General features: G+C 35.7%; 1 protein-coding gene across 7 annotated transcripts in view; it reads right to left on the bottom strand.

Annotated features, from left to right (window-relative positions):
- VRK2 (VRK serine/threonine kinase 2) overlaps window positions 1–19581 on the bottom strand; it is a 103374-nt gene that overhangs the window by 53758 nt on the left and 30035 nt on the right. For all 7 annotated transcript variants that reach the window (XM_027072406.2, XM_027072405.2, XM_015074203.3 and 4 more), the window contains 3 exons: window positions 19150–19237; window positions 16670–16775; window positions 15366–15458 (listed from right to left, as the gene is read on the bottom strand). In XM_027072406.2, coding sequence (XP_026928207.1) covers window positions 15366–15458; window positions 16670–16775; window positions 19150–19237 — 287 coding nt within the window. The remainder of the gene's footprint in view (window positions 1–15365; window positions 15459–16669; window positions 16776–19149; window positions 19238–19581) is intronic.

The raw sequence follows: 19581 nt of genomic DNA, 5'->3' as shown, positions 1-19581 counted from the left end.
ATTAAACATTAAAGAATGCTATATTGAAATAAAATTTGGAACTGACTTTATTTTTATTTGACAAATCATACTGAAAAAATCTCCAAATAGTAAGTTTGTAAAACTAATCCATGAGTAGAGATACACACACGGTATTAAATCTTAAAAACATATTCAGATGACAAATTATGTTGAGACAAAAAAATTCAGTGAAAGTGTGTATTTTACAAACAATTCCATTAACATAAAACTCATAAAATTTTAAAAGTTCAAGTAACTAAAATCATAGGAATAAATTTCAAAGTCCCTTTGCTCAACTAAAAATGTAGAGCAGAACCTCACTAGGAAGAAAGAAAATGACGTGCATGCTATTGCACGTTACAAGTGACTATAAACACCACCATGTTATTTAATCTACAGTATAATCCTATCCACGTGATACCAAAATACTTTAAAGTAGCCTTACCAGCTGTACCATCTGGTAATATTATGGTATCATCAAGCTAAGACATACAATACCACTCCAAAGATAATGAAATACAGAAGTATATCACCAGGACTAAATTTTATAAATGTTCAACAAAGGAAATGCTGCCTCTAAAAATGGTACCATATTATGTGCATATACCATGAAAAATTCTTACAAACACACATTTGCACTCCATCTTACAAGAAACTGTAACTGATAAATGGATTATGTTAGAATTCCCTCTAGCAAACAGCGAACAAGCAACTTTAATGAGGCTTATGACCCTACCCTATGGATGAAAGTGAGCATTTTGCCACCAGATACAGGTCAGGTACTACAATTCCCGCTCCCAGATCATTAAGGTTTTTTTGTTTTGTTTTGTTTTGTTTTTCTAAATTTGAGCTTTTTAACTTCCTTAGCTATGTAACAATAAGTGGACGCTTTGGAAACATTATAAGAAACATTACCTTCTGCAATGAGCATTAAGCATTTGGAAACATGTTTTCAGAGAATCACAGAATTTTAGAGCTAGAAGGAAATTTTAATATCACTCAGTCAAAGGCTTACATTTTATAGATTGGAGAGCTAACATCCTCACAGGTTAAATCATTTGCCGAAGGCTGCAAGCCTGCTCAATGTTAGGGCTGAGTCTGAAACCTCATCTCCTGACTTTCAGTCCAACACAACTCCCAGTAGTCAAGCAAGTGTTTTTAAAAATCACAGGTTTCCTAAGCCATACTCCAGATGCTGACACGCAGAACTGTTTTCTCTACCTGTGAGGGCCTTTCTCTTTCACTTACCAGGCAGCTTTGGGACAGAGACACATGGAGTGTGGTGGGGTGGAGGCCCTGAAGAGTCAGGGTGCTCTGGGCACTAAGAGAGATGACAGGCATTGCATCAAGACTATCCTTTCATCCTGAGAGGTCAATAAAGTATTTCCTGAGGGGTAATTACAAAAGCAACACTAACCTAGATGCTGTGAGAAATACAAAAGAAGGGAAGTATACATATCTACATGTCTCAAGGAGTCCATTCTAGTTCATAAGACAATATGAAACAACTAAGACTTGAGGGCTCATGTGTTTAAAAAAAACATTAGAAGCTAAAGGAAATTGGGAATCAGTATAAACCAGAATCATCAAGAAAGACTTCATGTAAAAGCAGGGTTATAAGTTGGTGCATGAAAAAATGATGTGCTTCCATTAAAAGATGCTCAACATCACTGATCATCAGGGAAATGCGGAAATGCAAATCAAAATGACAGTGAGATATCCCCTCACACCTAAAATCAACAACACAAGAATGACTAAAATCAACAACACAAGAAACAACAGGTGTTAGTAAGGATATAGAGAAAGGGGAACACTTTTGCACTATTGGTGGGAATACAAACTGGTGCAGCCACTCTGGAAAACAGTATGGAAGTTCCTCAAAAAGATACAAATAGAACTACCCTACGATCCAGGAATCGCACTATTAGGTATTTACCCAAAGAATACAAATATGCCAATTCAATGGGATACATGCACCCCAATGTTTATAGCAGCAGCATCTACAATAGTCAAATTATGGAAACAAGGCAAGTGTCCACTGACTGATGAATGGATAAAGATGTGGTAAAGAGTGCCTGGATAGCTCAGTTGGTTAAGTGTCTGACTTTGGCTCAGGTCATGATCCTGCATGTGGGTCTGAGCCCCACGTGGGGCTCTGTGCTGACAGCTCAAAGCCTGGAGCCTGCTTTGGATTCTGTGTCTCCCTCGCTCTCTGTCTCTGTCTCTCTCTCTCTCTCTCTCTCTCAAAAATAAATAAACATTAAAAATGTTTTAAAGATACACACATACACACACACACACACACACACACACACACAAATGGAGTATTACTCAGCCATAAAAAAGAATGAAATTTTACAACTTACAATGACATGGATGGAGCTAGAGAATATTATCTAAGTGAATTAAGTCAGTCAGAGAAAGAAAAATACCATATGATTTCACTCATATGTGGAATTTAAGACACAAAACAAATGAACAAAGGTAAAAATAGAGAGAGAGAGAAAACAAGAAACAGACTCTTAAGTCTAGAAAACAAACTGATGGTTACCAGAGGGGAGGTGGGGGGGGGGTCATAAGGGTGATGGGGATTGAGGAAGGCATTTGTCATGATGAGCACGGTGTATTGCATATTAAGTGTTTATACCTGAAACTAATATTGCACTGCATTTTAACTAACTGGAGTTGAAATAAAAACTTTAAAAAAATGATGTCCTTCTAATCAACAAAGTGGCCTTTTACAGGTGGGACAGCAACTGTACCTCTGAAATAGAAAGATATAAAAAGATGTGCACAAACCCTGGTTTTAACTAATGTGCCTCACCTTTTTTCACTAATGACACTGTCAGATACAGCCAAGTGGGTGGTACTCCATGGCAAAACCACCACTTGATGTCATTTCTGGTAATGCCATTTTAAGCAATGAAATAAGAAAGGCACATTTGTTCTCTAAATATCATAATGGCACCCATAAGCCTCATTGCCAGTAATCAGTTGTACAATGCCATATCATACTTCAAAGTCAGTGAGCTTTCTAAACAGAAGTTAGGAAACTTAAGTAGACTAAGAGGATGTTGCCTACTTATCTATCAGGGAAGTATAGATTTAGAAACATAATGTTATTTAAAGAATGTAACAGGGGCTGCTGGGTGGCTCAGTTGGTTAAAAGTCCAACTTCGGCTCAGGTCATGATCTCATGGTTTGTCAGTTCGAGCCCTGTGTCGGGCTCTTTGCTGACAGCTCAGAGCCTGGAGCCTGCTTCAGATTCTGTGTCTCCTTCTCTCTCTGCCCCTCCCCAACTTGTGCTCTGTCTCTGTCTCTCAAAAATAAATAAATGCAAAAAATAAAAAAAAAAACCAATATAACATAATTTTCAACAAAAAATGATAAAGATGACAAAAGAAAGAAGGTAAATGGTGTACACTTTGGGAGTCTTCATAATACCAAATTTGGAAAGTATCAGATGAGTTAAGAAGAAATGGACAATATGCAATGAAGACATAGGGAAAAAGAAGAATAAAATAATCTACAATGAGCTAATTCAACTCTCAGTGAGGTTACCTGTCTGAATTTAAGGAAAAACACTGTTTGATCCATGTCTGAATAGTATTTGAAGAGATTTTTTTTTTAAAAACACAGTAAAATGAAAACAGCTCAGAACATCAAGTGTGCCCCCAATGGACTACCCAGAACTTTATTTTGACTATCATCCCTATCAGGACCCTTTCTTTCCATCTTAACTAAAATGGTTGTTTCTACTCAACACCTCTTTGGGTCTATTTCCTAAGTTTATCTCAATCTTTACAACTCTACTGCTTTGACAAAGGTTGTATAAATGTCAACATTTTTGGCTTTTACTGTTGCCAAATCATTCAACCATGTCTTCCCTCTCTGCTGTTGAATCTCTTTTTCCAGTAGTTTTTTCTCTCCATTAAACAGCTTATTGCTCAAAGTTCTTTTTGCCATAATTTTAACTCAAAATATACATGAAGGGTGAATTAATATTTAAAACTATAATCCAAGAAAACTTTCTGAAAATAAAAGAATCTATATATCAAAAGGGCCCACCAGACATCTGGGAAAACCGATACAAGATGATCTACACTAAACATATCCTGGTAACACCATTAGACATTATTAGTAAAGAAATAAAAATCCTAAAGGTAGCAAGGGAAAAAGAACAAATAACATATACTGGTAAGAGAATTAAACTAGCAGCAGATTCTTAAAAGCAACATGCAAAACAAGGCAGCAACAGTTTAGCATTTTCAAGAGATTCAAGGAAAAACATGTGAACTAAATATTTTAAACCCATTCAAGCTATCCCTCAGGGATCAATGTTATTGAAAAAGTGTAATACACGCAAGGGTATTTTGTACCCTTGGGCACTTCTTGAGCAATCAAGTTACTAAAGCATTAGTTTCATCCAATCTAAAGATGAGCAGGTAACTCTGGTAAAAGGACAGAGAGATGAGCATTTAATGTACTTAATTATATCTAAGACCAAAACAAGGCTGGTGGTAAATGAAGAATATACAAGTGACCCATGTTCTGACAAGGTAAAGTAGTAGGACTAAAAACTAAGAAAACAACATTAAGGGAAAGAGGAAAGTAAAATAAACAATAGTGAATTAGTAGTAAGTGAAGTAAAACTACCATAAAAGACTATCATAGTAGCAACAAAAGGTTAAATATGGATAAAGTGAGCCAAAAGCATCTTTAAAAGGTATAGATACCAAGGCCAATCACTACAACAAAAATATGAGCTTTCATAAATAGTCCTCCCACCCAAAGAAACCTTAAAGAATAAGATCAAAGAAAACACATATGAAACAGAGCAAATATAAATAATGAATATTTACCAAGTAGCACAGCAATGATCTTTATGAAATAAAAACTACAGAACTTGATTCTGGCCCTTGAGGCCACATAGAAACACACTAATAACAGAAGATTTTTAAATACCACTCTTGGTCAAAACAAATCAAGTGAACAAAAACTAAGTAAAGGTGTAGATTACATAAATAATATAGTCAATAAGATAGAACTTTTGGACAGATATTAAACTATACACTATAAGAATACAGATATTCTTTTGGACAGATATTAAACTGTACACTATAAGAATACAGACTACCTTTTTCTCAAACAGACGTGGAATACTGACAAAAGCTGACCTTCTTCTAAGTCACCAATAAAGGCTTCAGGGCATTCCAAAGAGTAAAATTAGCAGAGTAAACAATATCCTGATCATCTTGTTACAAGTCTAGAATTTAATAACAAAAGTTTTAAAAAGGTCCTTCTACATGAAAATTTAAAAACCTGCTGCTGCACAACTTTTTGGTGAAGAAGAACTACAAATCTTCTAAAAGATAAAGATAATAAAAAACATATTAAAATTGATGAGTACAACATAAAGCTGTGACCAGAGGAAAAATCATGGCTTCAAACACATAGAGAAATAAAATAATTTTTAATGAAAAAAAATGAAATAGATCTGAAACTGAAGACCAAGTAAAAAAAGAAAAGGGTGAAATAAAAAGATGATAAGAAATGACATAATAAAGGTAAAATCAGAAATTAATGAGATAGAAAAAGAAAAATATTTCTCAGTAATCAAATCAGAATCCAAGTGAGTTGAAAAAGAAACACCTTTATTAAGGCAGAAAAAAGGAAGAAAAAAATAATAAAAAATAACCAGAGGGAAACAACCATTGAAGTAGAATAAATTTAAAATTCAGAAGAGACTAACTACAATGTGTAACACCATAGAAATACATTTGGAAAACTAGACAAAATGGATAACTATCACAATTGACCCATGTAGAGATAAAAAGCTTAAACAGTTCCATAGGAAGAGGTAGCTACATTACAAGGAACTGCCTCATAGAAAAACAGCAGAACCAGATGATTTCATATTCAAAAACCAACTGGTGCCAATTTAATAGAAATGGTTCTAGAATATAGGAAATGAAGTAAAACTTACAAATTCTTTTTATGAAGTATAATGTTGATACCTAAATCTGATAAAAAAAATAGTACAAAAATAGAAAATTACAGATCAACATCACTTACAAATACCTATATGAAAATACTACATAAAATATTAGTGAACATACCTCAACACCATATTAAATAAATAATGTACTATAACAAAGTGGGATTTATTCCTGGAAAGTAAGGTTGATTCAATATTAGAAGCACAGTGATATATCACACCATATTAACTGATCTGAGAAAAATGTGTAATTATTTCCATACACACTAAGTAAATCTTTGATGAAATTCAATACCCATCCCATAAAATCAAAAAATCCACTCGAGAACATAGGAATTGATGGTGATTTCCTTGATATGACTATAAGGACACACACATGCACACACCCACATACATATACGTAGGCAAACCTTAGTCCTAAAGCCAGCATCATATTTAATGGGGTAAACTTCAGGCATTTCCATTAAGATCAGGAAGAAGCAAGGATAATCACTACTTTCACTACTATTTACTACATACTGGATATACTAGCAATACAATTAATTAGACAAAAGAAATCAGAGATACAAGAACCGAAAGACAACTATATCTACTTGTGTCTGAAATGCTTCCTAAGAAAACCCTAGATAATCACTACTAAAACTACCTCAAAGTCAATAAATTAATAGGATATAAAATGAATATATAGAAATCAACAATGCACATATATACACAAACAATAATCACTTAGAAGATAAAATAGTAGAGTAAAATAGCAGTGACAATACCAACAAAAGTGGTTTAATCTTTAAGAATAAGGGTAGCAAGAAATATAAAAAACTTAATATGAGGAAAATTAAAATACTCAAGGGGGGCACCTGGGTGGCTCAGTCGGTTAAGCTTCCAACTTCGGCTCAGGTCATGATCTCGCAGTTTGTGAGTTTGAGCCCCACATCGGGCTCTGTGCTGGAAGCTTGGAGCCTGGAGCCTGCTTCGGATTCTGTGTCTCCCTCTCTCTCTGCGCCTCCCCCACTCACACTGTCTCTCTCTCTCTCTCTCTCTCAAAAATAAATAAACATTAAAAAATTTTTTTTAAAATACTCAAGAGATAATAAATGTAATACTGATGAAATACAAAATCATTCCTTGCTGTTGAAAAGCATCTATACTTCATAAAAATGTCAGGTCTTCCCCAAGTTAATTTAAAAATTTAACAAAATGCCAATAAAAATGCCAACATGTTTTTTTTTTAACGTTTATTTATTTTTGAGACAATGCAAGAGACAGAGTGCAAGCCGCAGGCACTCTGAAGAGAATCTGAAGCAGGTTCCAGGCTCCGAGCGTCAGCCCAGAACCTGACGCAGGGCTCGAACTCACGAACCACGAGATCATGACCTGAGCCAAAGTCAGACGGTTAACCGACTGAGCCACTCAGGCACCCCAGCCAACATGTATTTTTTAAATGAAGCTAAACAAAATAATATAGAAGCTATAAATATCTAGAGTAATACTGAAAAAGAAAGCTACAAGGCACAAAGCTTCATCAGATATTAAATTATGTTATAAAGCCTCAGATATTAATGCACTAGTATTATAATAAACATAATTAGACAAACCAGAAGGATTCAGTACAGAAACGAAAGTACAGAAACGAACTCAAGTACATATGGAAGTTTAGTATATGATAAAGGTGGCATCTAATATCACTGAAGGCAAAAAAAATTTTTTTCAAGTTTGTTTTGAGAGCAAGAGACAGCGCAAGCAGGAGAGAGGCAGAGAGAGAGGGAGAAAGAGAGAATCCCAAGCAGGACCCACACTGCCAGCACAGAGCCCAATGCGGGGCACAAACTCAAGAACCGTGAGATCATGACCCGAGTCGAAATCAAGTCAGACACTCAACCATCTGAGCCACCCAGGTGCCCTGAAGCAAAAAAAAAAAAAAAAAATAGCATTGGAAAAACTAGAAAATCATTTAGAAAATGACAACACTGAGTCAACACTTCTTCTCATGTAAAAGAATAAACTCTAAATTAATAAGAGATTTAAATGTAAAAAATGAAAATATACAATTAAATTCATATAAAATCTCTCTGTGGAGCAAGGTTTTTAATCATGCTTGAATACCCATAGTAAATAAAAAATTAATAATTTGACCGCATTAAAAATAAAGTTTCACCTTCTATGTGGCAATAAAACATCACAAATATAATCAAAGGACAGAAGGCAAATTGAAAGAACATATTTGTAAAATCTGTAATAGATGATGGGCTTATATATTTAAAGAACTCTTCAAAAGAGAGGGAATAAAAAAACAAAAAAAAAGAGAAACAGGCAAAAGACATGAGCAGACATTTCACGTACACACACACAAATTATTTAAAACTAGCCCTTTTTCTAGTATCCAAAATCTATAAAGAACTCACCAAATTCCACACCCAAAAAACAAATAATCCAGTGAAGAAATGGGCAGAAAACATGAGTAGAAGAACTTCTATTAACATGAATAGAACTTCTCTAAAGAAGACATCCAGATGGCCAACAGGCACATGAAAAGATGCTCAACGTCACTCCTCATCAGGGAAATACAAACCAAAACCACACTCAGATATCACCTCATGCCAGTCAGAATGGCTAAAATGAACAAATTAGGAGACTATAGATGCTGGAGAAGATGTGGAGAAATGGGAACCCTCTTGCATTGTTGATGAGAATGCAAACTGGTGCAGCCACTCTGGAAAACAGTGTGGAAGTTCCTCAAAAAATTAAAAATAGATCTACCCTATCACCTAGCAATAGCACTGCTAGGAATTTACCCAAGGGATACAGGAGTGCTGATGCATAGGGGCACCTGTACCCCAGTGTTTATAGCAGTACTTTCAACAATAGCCAAATTATGCAAAGAGCCTAAATGTCCATCAACTGATGAATGGATAAGAAATTGTGGTTTATATACACAATGGAATACTACTTGGCAATGAGAAAGAATGAAATATGGCCTTTTGTAGCAATGTGGATGGAACTGGAGCATGTTATGCTAAGTGAAATAAGTCATACAGAGAAAGACAGATACCATATGTTGTCACTCTTATGTGGATCCTGAGAAACTTAACAGAAGACCATGGGGGAGGGGAAGGAAAAAAAAAGTTAGAAAGGGAGAGAGCCAAACCATAAGAGACTCTTAAAAACTGAGAATAAACTGAGGGTTGATGGAGGGGGTGGGAGGGAGGGGGGGGTGGGTGATGGGCATTGAGGAGGGCACCTGTTGGGATGAGCACTGGGTGTTGTATGGAAACCAATTTGATAACAAATTTCATATTGAAAAAATAATAAAAAAATAAAACTAGCCCTTTTTGCTTTTGGCAAAAAAGGAATACAGTGACTGGATTTACACTGTCACTGCCTGGGGGAAACTGCATAAAATGAAAGATACAAATGTTTTGGATATTAAATAGGCAGCATATGACTGAGATCCTTGAGAAAATGAGGGAAAAAAAGATTAGTTGAGTCCCACAGATGCCCCAGCTTTCTGCCTGATGACAATTCCAAACTCAAGAACAGGAAGGGAAATCCTAACAGCAGTACAGCAATCCTGACGACACAGTCATTGAATTCAGCGAGGCTCCCAAAGAGCCTGAAATTGCAAAGAGGAGTTTAGAAGAAGAGAAGAGGGAGCTACATGGGGGTGGGGGTAGGGGTAGGGGCAGGGGCAGGAGGGGAGGAAGTTCCAGAAAAATCTGCCTAAGTATCTCCTTACCTGTAGTATAAAAGGTGGAGCCAACGACCAATAGGAGTAGGGAGAAGAATAACTCCCAGGGTTCACAAAGAGCTGGGAGTTGAGTTCTGACCAACCAGAGTTAAGTCCTCACACGGAATTCCATTAGAAATCACAGAACTTCACAGCATAGAACCAGGAATAAACTATCCACAGAAGTAAAGGCTACTATAGACTCATTTTAGCAAAGCTTAAAAAATAGCCTCAAAATGAACATACTGTCTCGAAGAAATTAGAGATTGATTAGATTAAAAGAAGGGAGAAGCTATATAATGTAAACATTAATCAAAAGAAAGGGGTGTGGTTATATTAATATCAGACAAAGTTGAACAAGTAATATTACTAGCTATAAAAGCAAGAAATGAACTAGCTATAAAAACTCACAATCTCAATCAAAATCCTTGCAGGTTTTGGGACAGAAACTGACAAACTGATTCTAAAACATTACAAAAGGAATTGCAAAGTAGCCAGAAAAGTCAAAATAATTTTGAAGAAAAGAACAGAGTTGGAAGACTCCTCCTACTTTCCAGACCATGAACTGTGATAATGACTCTATGATACTGTAACAGAGAATCCAGAAATAGACCCATTCATAGATGGTCAATAATTTTGACAGAGGAGCTGATAGCAATTCACTGGGGTTCACTTCAACATCATATGTACGTATGTATACATACATATGTATGTCCCATATGTATGTCCACCCTCCCCCTAGAAAAGAGCCTTGATCCTTACCTGGCACCAAATACAAACTTGAAACAGATCAGGAATCTAAATATGAGTTGTATAAAACCCCTTGAAGAAAACTTAAGAGAAAACATTTTATGATCCTAGCTTAGGACAGAAGTAGCACAAATCATAAAAAGAAAAAAAAATCATAAACTGGGCCTCATTATAATTAAAAACAACTGCTTTCTGAAAGACACTGATAAGAAAATGAAAAGATAAGCTACAGATGTAGAAAGCATCTGCAAACAAGTATCTGACAAAATGTTCCTATCCTTAAAAAATAAAGCTCTCTTAAGACAAATCTGATTTAAAAATGGGAGCATATAATTCACCAAAGAAGATAAAAGAGTGGCAAATATATACATGAAAGATGCTCCATATCATCAGTCATTACATAACTGATGCACATTAAGACTACTAGATATGACACCACATTTACCATAATGGCTAAAATTTTAGAAACTAATGAAACCAAGTGGTGGCAAGATGTGGAGAACTACACATCACTGGTGGGAATGTATAACAATGGTACAACCGCTCTGGAAGACAGTTTGGCTGCTTCTTTTAAATTAAACATATACTTCCATATAATCCAGAAATCCCACTCCTAGTTATTTACCCAGAAGTTGTTAAAACATATACCTACATAACTTTATGTGAATGCTTATAGCAACTTTACTAATAATTGCCCCCAAACTGGAAAAGACACAAATCTCCAACAGGTAAACAGATACCCTGTGGTAGTTTTCCATGGAATACTACCTATCATTAAAGAAGAATCAACTACTAACAACTACAGCCCAGGTAAATCTCCCAAACATCATGCTCGGTGAAGGAAGCCAGACACAAGGGTATATATCCTATAATTCCATTTTTATATGACATTCCTTAAACATGCAAAAACTATGGGGGCAGAAATCATCACCAGCGGTTAGGGGAGTGAGAGAAGGGAACTAAGCAGGCGTGGGGGAAGGACAGAAAGTGTGAGGATGATAGGAACATTCTGTATCATGATTGCAGTGGTGGTTATATGATATACATGTGTCAAAACACATCAAGCTGTACAGTTAAAAGGGTGAATTTTACTGTTTGTAAATTATACTTCACAAAACCTAACCTTAAAAAAGTATGCAGACGTTTACAGGATTTTAATATACATTGCCAAATTGCCCTTCCATTAACTTAATTTCTTCTTCTACTCCCATTTAATTTACATTCCCACTGGCGGTCTACAAGTGCCTGCACTTCATCAGCTCGATATCATCAGATTATTATTTCAGGCTTTTCCAATCTGATACGTTCTTTGAAAATGTTACCTCTGCATCTCTCTTCTTCTTAGTGATGGTGAACTATTGTTTATCCATTTCTGACAGCTGTATTTCTTCTCTGTTCTGTTAATTCATTTTAGTCATTGTTTTAAGAAAATATTTAGTGTTTTTCTTATTAATTTTTTTGAGTTTGATACATCTCCTCAAATATCTGTCATAATTCTACTTTCCATTTTGTCATTTCTTTCATTTTTTCAACTTTTTAAACGTAGACATCTTAAAGTTGGAAATTTCTCAATATTTTCTAGGATTTGTTCTTTAGTACCATTATTTAAAAAATTTTTTACTCCTCCTCAGAGTTCAGGTAAATATTCAACTGTGACTTTTTAAATATTTTATAGTCAATTTAAAAAATGTTAAATCTCTTTTGTCTGATACAGTGGCTACCAGCCACACGTAGTTATTGAAATTTAAATTAATTTAAGCTATCTTCCTGTGTTTTCTTCTGGTTTTATGGTTTCAGGCCTTACATTTAAGTCTTTAATCCATTCTGAGTTAATTTTTATGTGTGGTATAAGATAAGAGTCCAGTTTCATTCTTTTGCATGTAGCTATCCAGTTGCCCACCATTATTTATTAAAGAGACTATCCCTTCCCCATTGTATATTACTGGTACCCTTGTCAAAGACTAGTTCATTGTATCTGTGTGAGTTTATTTCTGAGCTCTCTGTTTTGGTCCACTGTTTTTATGCCAATAGTATACTGTTTTTATACTATAACATTGTCATATATTCGAAATCAGGAAGTATGATGCTTCCAACTTTGTTCTCAAGATTGCTTTGGCTATTCACGGTCTTTTGTGGTCCCATACGAACCTTAGGATTCTCTTTTCTGTTTCTATGAAAAATGCCATTGGGATTTTGATAGGGATTGCAGTGAATCTGTAGATTGTGTTGGGTAGTATGGACATTTTAACAATATTAGTTCTTGCGATCCATGAACATGGGTCACGGCAATGATTCTTTCAACTGACACTAAAAGCATAGGCAATGAAGACAAAAATAAACAAGTAGAACTACCTCAAACCAAAAAGATCCCACACAGCAAAGGAAGTCACCAACAAAATAAAAAGGCAAACTACCAAACTGGAGAAAATATTTGCAAACCATAGATATGATAAAGGGTTAATATCCAAAATATAGAAGAACTCATACAACTCACTAGCAAGAAAATAAGCCAACTGAAAAATATACAAAGGACCTGCACAGACATTTTTCCAAAGAAGGCATACACATGCCCAACAGGTATAAGAAAAGGTGCTCAATATTATCATCAGGGAAGTGAACACCAAAACCACAATGAGACATCACTCAATACCTGTTAAGATGGCTGTTATGAAAAAGACAAGAGATAACCAGTGTTATCCAGTGATAACCAGTGATAACCAGTGGGGAGGGTGTGAAGAAAAGGGAACCCTTGTGTACTGTATCGTCTTTATGCAAAATAGTTAAGCAGTTCCTCTGAATGCAACTATCATATGATCCAGCAATCCAACTTCTGGGTATATACCAAAAGGAAAATAAATCATTATCTTAAGGAGATATGTGCACTCTCGTGTTACTGCAGCATTTTTCACAACAGCCAAAATAAATAAATAACCTTAGTGTTCACTGATGGATGGATGAATGAATAAAGAAAATGCGGTATACACATGCAACAGAATTATTCAGCCATAAAAGGAAATATGGCATTTGTGACACCATGAATGAACCTGGAGGACATTAAGTCAGACACAGAAAGACTGTATTATCTCACTTATACGTGGCATGTAAAACAGTAAAACTTACTGAACCAGCAAGTAGAAAAGTGGTTGCCAGGGGCTGGGGGTGGTGGGGGGGGGCGGTGTGTGGAGGAAATAGGGAGATGTTGGTCAAAAAGATGAATAAGTTCTAGGGCTCTAACATACAGCATGGAGACAACAGCTAATAATGCTATGTACTTCAAATTTGCCAAGAGTAGATCTTAAGTGGTCTTACCACAAAAGCAAACAAAACAGTAGCTATATGAAACAAATGCATTAATTAAATTGATGATGGCAATCACTTCACAACATATACATCATCACTTTGTACACCTTTAAAAAATCATGTTGTACAACCTAAACATATGCATTTTTTTGACAATCCTACCTCAAGAAAGCTGGGGGTGGGGGAGAGAAAGCAAGGTAAAATAAAAAATTAATTAATAATTAAGTTAAATTTAAAATTCAGTTCCTCAGTCACACTAGCCACATTTTTTAGAGATTCTTTTTTTTAAAGCAGTTAATTTATACTCAATTTTGGCAAATTTAGAGCAATTCAGGTACAACTGTGTGGAAAGTACAGTGAGTTCTCATATACCCACTGCCCCTCCCCCCCGACAGTCTCCATCCCATACCAGAGTATTACATCTGTTACAATGGATGAACTTACATTCCTTACACAGCAACACATCATTATAACTAAAAGTCTATAGTTTGCAATAGGGCTCACTTTTGGTGTTGAACATTCTATGAGTTTTGACAAATGTGTAGCAACATATATCCACCATTGCAGTATCTTACAGAACAGTTTCACTTCCCTAAAAATCTTCTGTGCTCTGCCTATTCATCACTCCCTTCCCTCTAAGCCCTAGCAATCACTGATCTTTTTAGTGTCTCCATAGCTTCTCCTTGTCCAAAACCTTGTAAAGTTGGAATTATATAGACTTTCACTTAGTAAAATGCATTTAAGGTTCCTCCATGTCTTTTCATGTCTTGACTGCTCACTTCTTTTAACATTAATATTGCCTTATTTGGATATACCACAGTTGATTTATCCATTCACCTATTAAAGGACATCTTCATTGCTTCAAGTTTTGGCAACTATGAATAAAGCTGCTATAAACATGTGTGTGTAGGTTTTTGTGTGGATATAAGTTTTCAACTCCTTTGGGTAAATACCAAGCAGTGTAATTGCAGATCATATGTTACGAATATGTTCAGCTTTTAAAGAAAACGCCAAACTGTCTGCCACAGTGGCCATATCATTTTGCATTTCCAGCAGCAATGAATGGGAGTTCCTGACATTCTCCATCCTCATCAGCATTTGATGATACACTACCCATGTTTCAGGTGCTGGATAGCCACACGTGGCTCATGGCTACCATACTGGACAGTATCATATAGAATATTTCCATCATTAGAGAAAGTTTCACTGGAAAAGCTGCTCTGTTTAAGACTTAAGTGTTTATACAGTGAAAGGGGAGCTAATATGACTTTTAATTTTTTTTTTTCTCTGCACAAATCCATCCCTTCTCCCACTGAATTTTGATAGTTCTTTATATTCACTCTGAAGGTCAAATTTCAGCCATTTTACTATATGTCCATTAACAAATTAACCCCTCTGAGTCTCAGTGTCCTCATCCTAATTACTTATCAGTTTAGTGCATTAAATGAGATAAGCAAGGTAAGATAAATCACAACATTCATCATGTTAATCCTCATTTATAAACTCTCCTGGGTTAGGAGTTTGATTTTTGAATGTCTCAGTATGATACTTTGAGGATCCTTACTGAAAGCAAAAGCTTAATACTGTACTTACCCGATCTGGATTTCTATAACCTAATAGTAGATTTGCTGCTTTTATATCACCATGAACATATTCATTTTCATGTATATATTCCAGAACATCCAACTATGAAAAGAAATATATAAGGTTATACTAATGTCTATTTCAAACTCATGGTCAACTTGAACATTTTGAATATAGAGTAACATGTATTTTTTCTCACTAACAATAACAAAGTGACATATTATACAATTATGTGTTTGCCTATTCTCAAATATCACATGAACTGGTCACTTATCCTGGAAAAAAAGTTGAACAACACGATCCTCAAATATCAAGTGTTTTAATTAAACTTCTGATGAAAGGGGACTGAGATTCAACAATGCCGATACCTATGTTCCCGACAGCCTGGTGGCCAAATCACACTGTGCAAGGAGGAAAAAATCCGAGATACACTGTACAATAATCATGAAGCCCACTCAGGAATTCCTCATCCAAGCAATGATTATAAATCAAGTTTTGGAGACCCCAGAACAAAACACCGTGTCCATGAGCTCAGAGAAAGGCATTCTCCCTCTGGACAGTAATAGGAAAAAAACCCGAGCTTCAAGGGCTTTAAAGCCCTTGAGCCTTGCATATTACCTTCACCCAGTGCTCAATAAACATTTGCTGGCTGGCTAAACGGATGAATGGATGAACGGGAAAATTAGCGAGTTCTATTTGCCACATCCCAACCTGGCATGAGTAGTTTCATTCTATTTAAAATGGAAAAAATAAAATGGAGCTTGGGCAAACCCAACACAAACAAGATAAGACAAATATGTGATATAAACAAAATGTGTGCATGGGTGCTATTAAGATTTCATTGCTTCTTATTTGGCAAAGTATATATTATTCATTGCCATACTAATTACTGCCACCATCCCAAACTCGTAATAAAAACTGCACAGCGCCCCATACTGTCACATGTTTAGTATGGAAAATAATATATTTTGCCATAGTTTGCATTGTTATAAATACAACTGACAAAAGAGAGGTTATTCTTATAGCAATGCAAGCTTGTTCTGATATGTAAAACAAAGCTGTGAGGGGAAAAAAAAAATCAGACTGTAGAACCAATGCCTAATTGAGTTTGTAGTGCCAAACACAGCACATTCTGTCACTTACAGAGCCCACTGTTATCAATTTCACCAAAATAGCCTCTACTCTAAATAACTGACATTTCTAGGGCAATAATCCTTCATTCTCTGATAATTCCACAAAGGGCAACGATTTGTGTATTGTAACAAGTAAATAATCTGAAAATGAGGCATGTGAAATAAGTCATTCCTTCTTACCATTCGGATACCTAGCTGCAGGACAGTTGACTTTTTAAAAGTACCATTCTGGTCTGAGATCTTCTGTAAATCTATTCCTAGTCTTTCCATTACCATAAATCTGTAACTATAAGAAGGAGACGTCAAAAAGAGATCTTAAGATAGCAATGCTTGAAACTGCCTATTTATGAATTTGAAACAAGGAAAAATACCCTCAACCTAACAACGAAGAATACTGCAACCTGAACCATTAAAGAATGAGTGTACGTTAATAATCTTGTTGTTCTTTTACAGAAAAATACTAGTCAGTATTTACTTTGCAGTTAGTTTTCTAGAAGAAGAGAATGTTGTGCTGAAACATTCATACTCACTCTTAGACCATGAAAAGAGAATACTCTTTCTAAATTAAAGAGTCCTGAGTTTGATTCATTTTGACTCCATCACCTTCTCACTGTGTGACCTTGAACAAATTATTTGTTTGGACAGAAATTTTTATTTATATTTGCTTCTTGAGCTTATAAATCATAATTACTTTCTCCATACACATACAAATATGACTTTTTAAAAAAATGTACTTCCTTTCCGTTTGGCACCTCCACCCCTTCTTGTCTTCCCTTAACAGATCCACACCAGCCCCTATTCTTTATTGATCTATGTATACACACATGAACACAGACATAGAGGAATTTTTGTCCTTGTTTTACAAAAATGTGATCTTATTATATGCACTTTTCTGCATCATACTTTTTTTCATTAATAGCTCACTGAAATCCTTCCAAATCAACTGCATTAGCTCTCTTTTTAATGTCTGTTTATTCGGGGTGGGAAGGGATGGGGAGAGGCAGAGAGAGAGAATCCCAAGTGGGCTCTGCGTGCTCACAGCATGAAGCCCAACACAGTGCTCGATCCCATGAACTCAGGTCATGACCTGAGCCAAAATCAAGAGTCGGACGCTTCATCACCAAGCCACCTATGCACCCCTCAACTGGTATAGCTGTAATTGATTCCCTTTAATGGGCTGCATAATAGTACATGATATGGATATACCATGATCTACTCACTCAGTCCTCTATTAACAGCCCTTTACTTTGTTTCCAGATTACTGTTTGTTCATTTTTTAGTGATAGCATTTGAAGACCATTTGAGCAAAGCACTGAACACTGAGCCTATTTTCTCACTTAGGAAAGAAAACATCACTATTTTAAAAGCTATTGAAAGGACCAAATGGGATACCTAACAAATAGAATTTTTTTTCTTTTTTAATTTTTTTTAATGTTTATTTTTGAGAGATAGAGACAGAATGTGAACAAGGGAGGGGCAGAGAAAGAGAAGAAGACACAGAATCTGAAGCAGGCTCCGTGTTCTGAGCTGTCAGCACAGAGCCGGATACAGGGCTCCAACTCACAAACCGCGAGATCATGACCTGAGCTAAAGTCGGATGCTTAATCAATTGAGCCACCCAGGTGCCCCGAATTTTTTTCTTTTTTAAAAACCACTACTCAGTTATTTATATGTGATGACTAGCCATATGTGGTGATTTTAAAAATATTTCCACAAATTTTTTCTTGTGCCTCTTCTCAAGAGATGAAGTTTAATTGAATCTCCTCTTACATATGGAGTAGACTTAGTGACTTGCCTCTAGCAAAGAGACTACAGTGGAAATGATGTGATATTACTATAAGATTTGAAATAAGTCAGTCAAAGAAAGACAAATACCATATGTGGAATTTAAGAGACAAAACAGATGAACATAGGGGAAGGGGGAAAAAAAGAGAAGGGAGCAAACCAGAAGACTCTTAACTATAAGGAACAAACTGAGGGTTGTTGGAGAGGCATGGGTGAGGGATGGACTAAATGGGTGATGGAGATTAAGGAGGGCACTTGTTACGATTTGCACTGGGTATTGTATGTAAGTGATGAATCCCTACATTCTACTCCTGAAACTAATATTACCCTCTATATTAACTAACTAGAAGTTAAATAAAATTTTGATAAAACAGTTTCAATTATAAAAAGGCTTTGGCTTTCTTCTTGGATGCATGCTCGTGTGTGTGTGTGTGTGTGTGTGTGTGTGTGTGTGTGCGCGCGCGCGCACGCGCACACATATGCTCTCTTTCTCCCTCTCTCTCTCTCTCTCTCTCTGTTCCTATTACTTCCTCTAGGGAAAGCCAGCCACCATGTCTTTATAACATTGAGGCAGCCTATGGAGAGACCTACATGATGGGAAAGTGAGGCTTGCCAATAGCTACAGCAGTGACCTTGAAAAGAGATCCTTCCCCAGTCAAGTACGGAGATGACTGTAACCCAGCAGGCAGCTAACTACATCCTCACAAGTCCCGAGCTGGTAACCCAGTTATAGAAACTGATCATGGAAACTAAGATGATATTAGTCTGTTGTTATAAATCACTATGAATTAGGTAATTAGTTACATAGCAACAGGTATTAGACCACGTAAGAAACAGTCATAGAACAACACTTGATTATAATAATTGCATTTTACCTTCTTCCCTTGAATTCAGTAATACCGGATCCATAAAACATAGGAATTCCTAAATAATCAAGTTGTTTGAGTTCTATCCAGTTTTTGACTACAAAGACAAATTTAACAGGAAAAAAGTTATTTAATTTTAGAAATGTTATTTCTCACTTTTTTTCCTAAAACTTATCTAGCTAACCTAAGTAGAAATTAGACTTCCTGGAAAATGTTTTAAAGAATCTAATATCTATCTATCCAGTGGCTTTTAAATTCTGTCACCATAATTAACATAAAAACATATACAGAAATTTTAAATTAAATCAATTATAACCAAAACAGAAGTAGTCATGGTCATAAAATGCACTGCTATCATATACTCAAATCTTTCTATTCATGAAAAAAAAATTCATTCCCTTATATGTTAAATTCCAAAACATAACATATGCTCAAAAATTA

This window comes from Acinonyx jubatus, chromosome A3 (genome assembly GCF_027475565.1).
Source record: "Acinonyx jubatus isolate Ajub_Pintada_27869175 chromosome A3, VMU_Ajub_asm_v1.0, whole genome shotgun sequence".
NCBI lineage: Eukaryota > Metazoa > Chordata > Mammalia > Carnivora > Felidae > Acinonyx > Acinonyx jubatus.
This window is presented reverse-complemented; position numbering and strand designations above follow the sequence as displayed.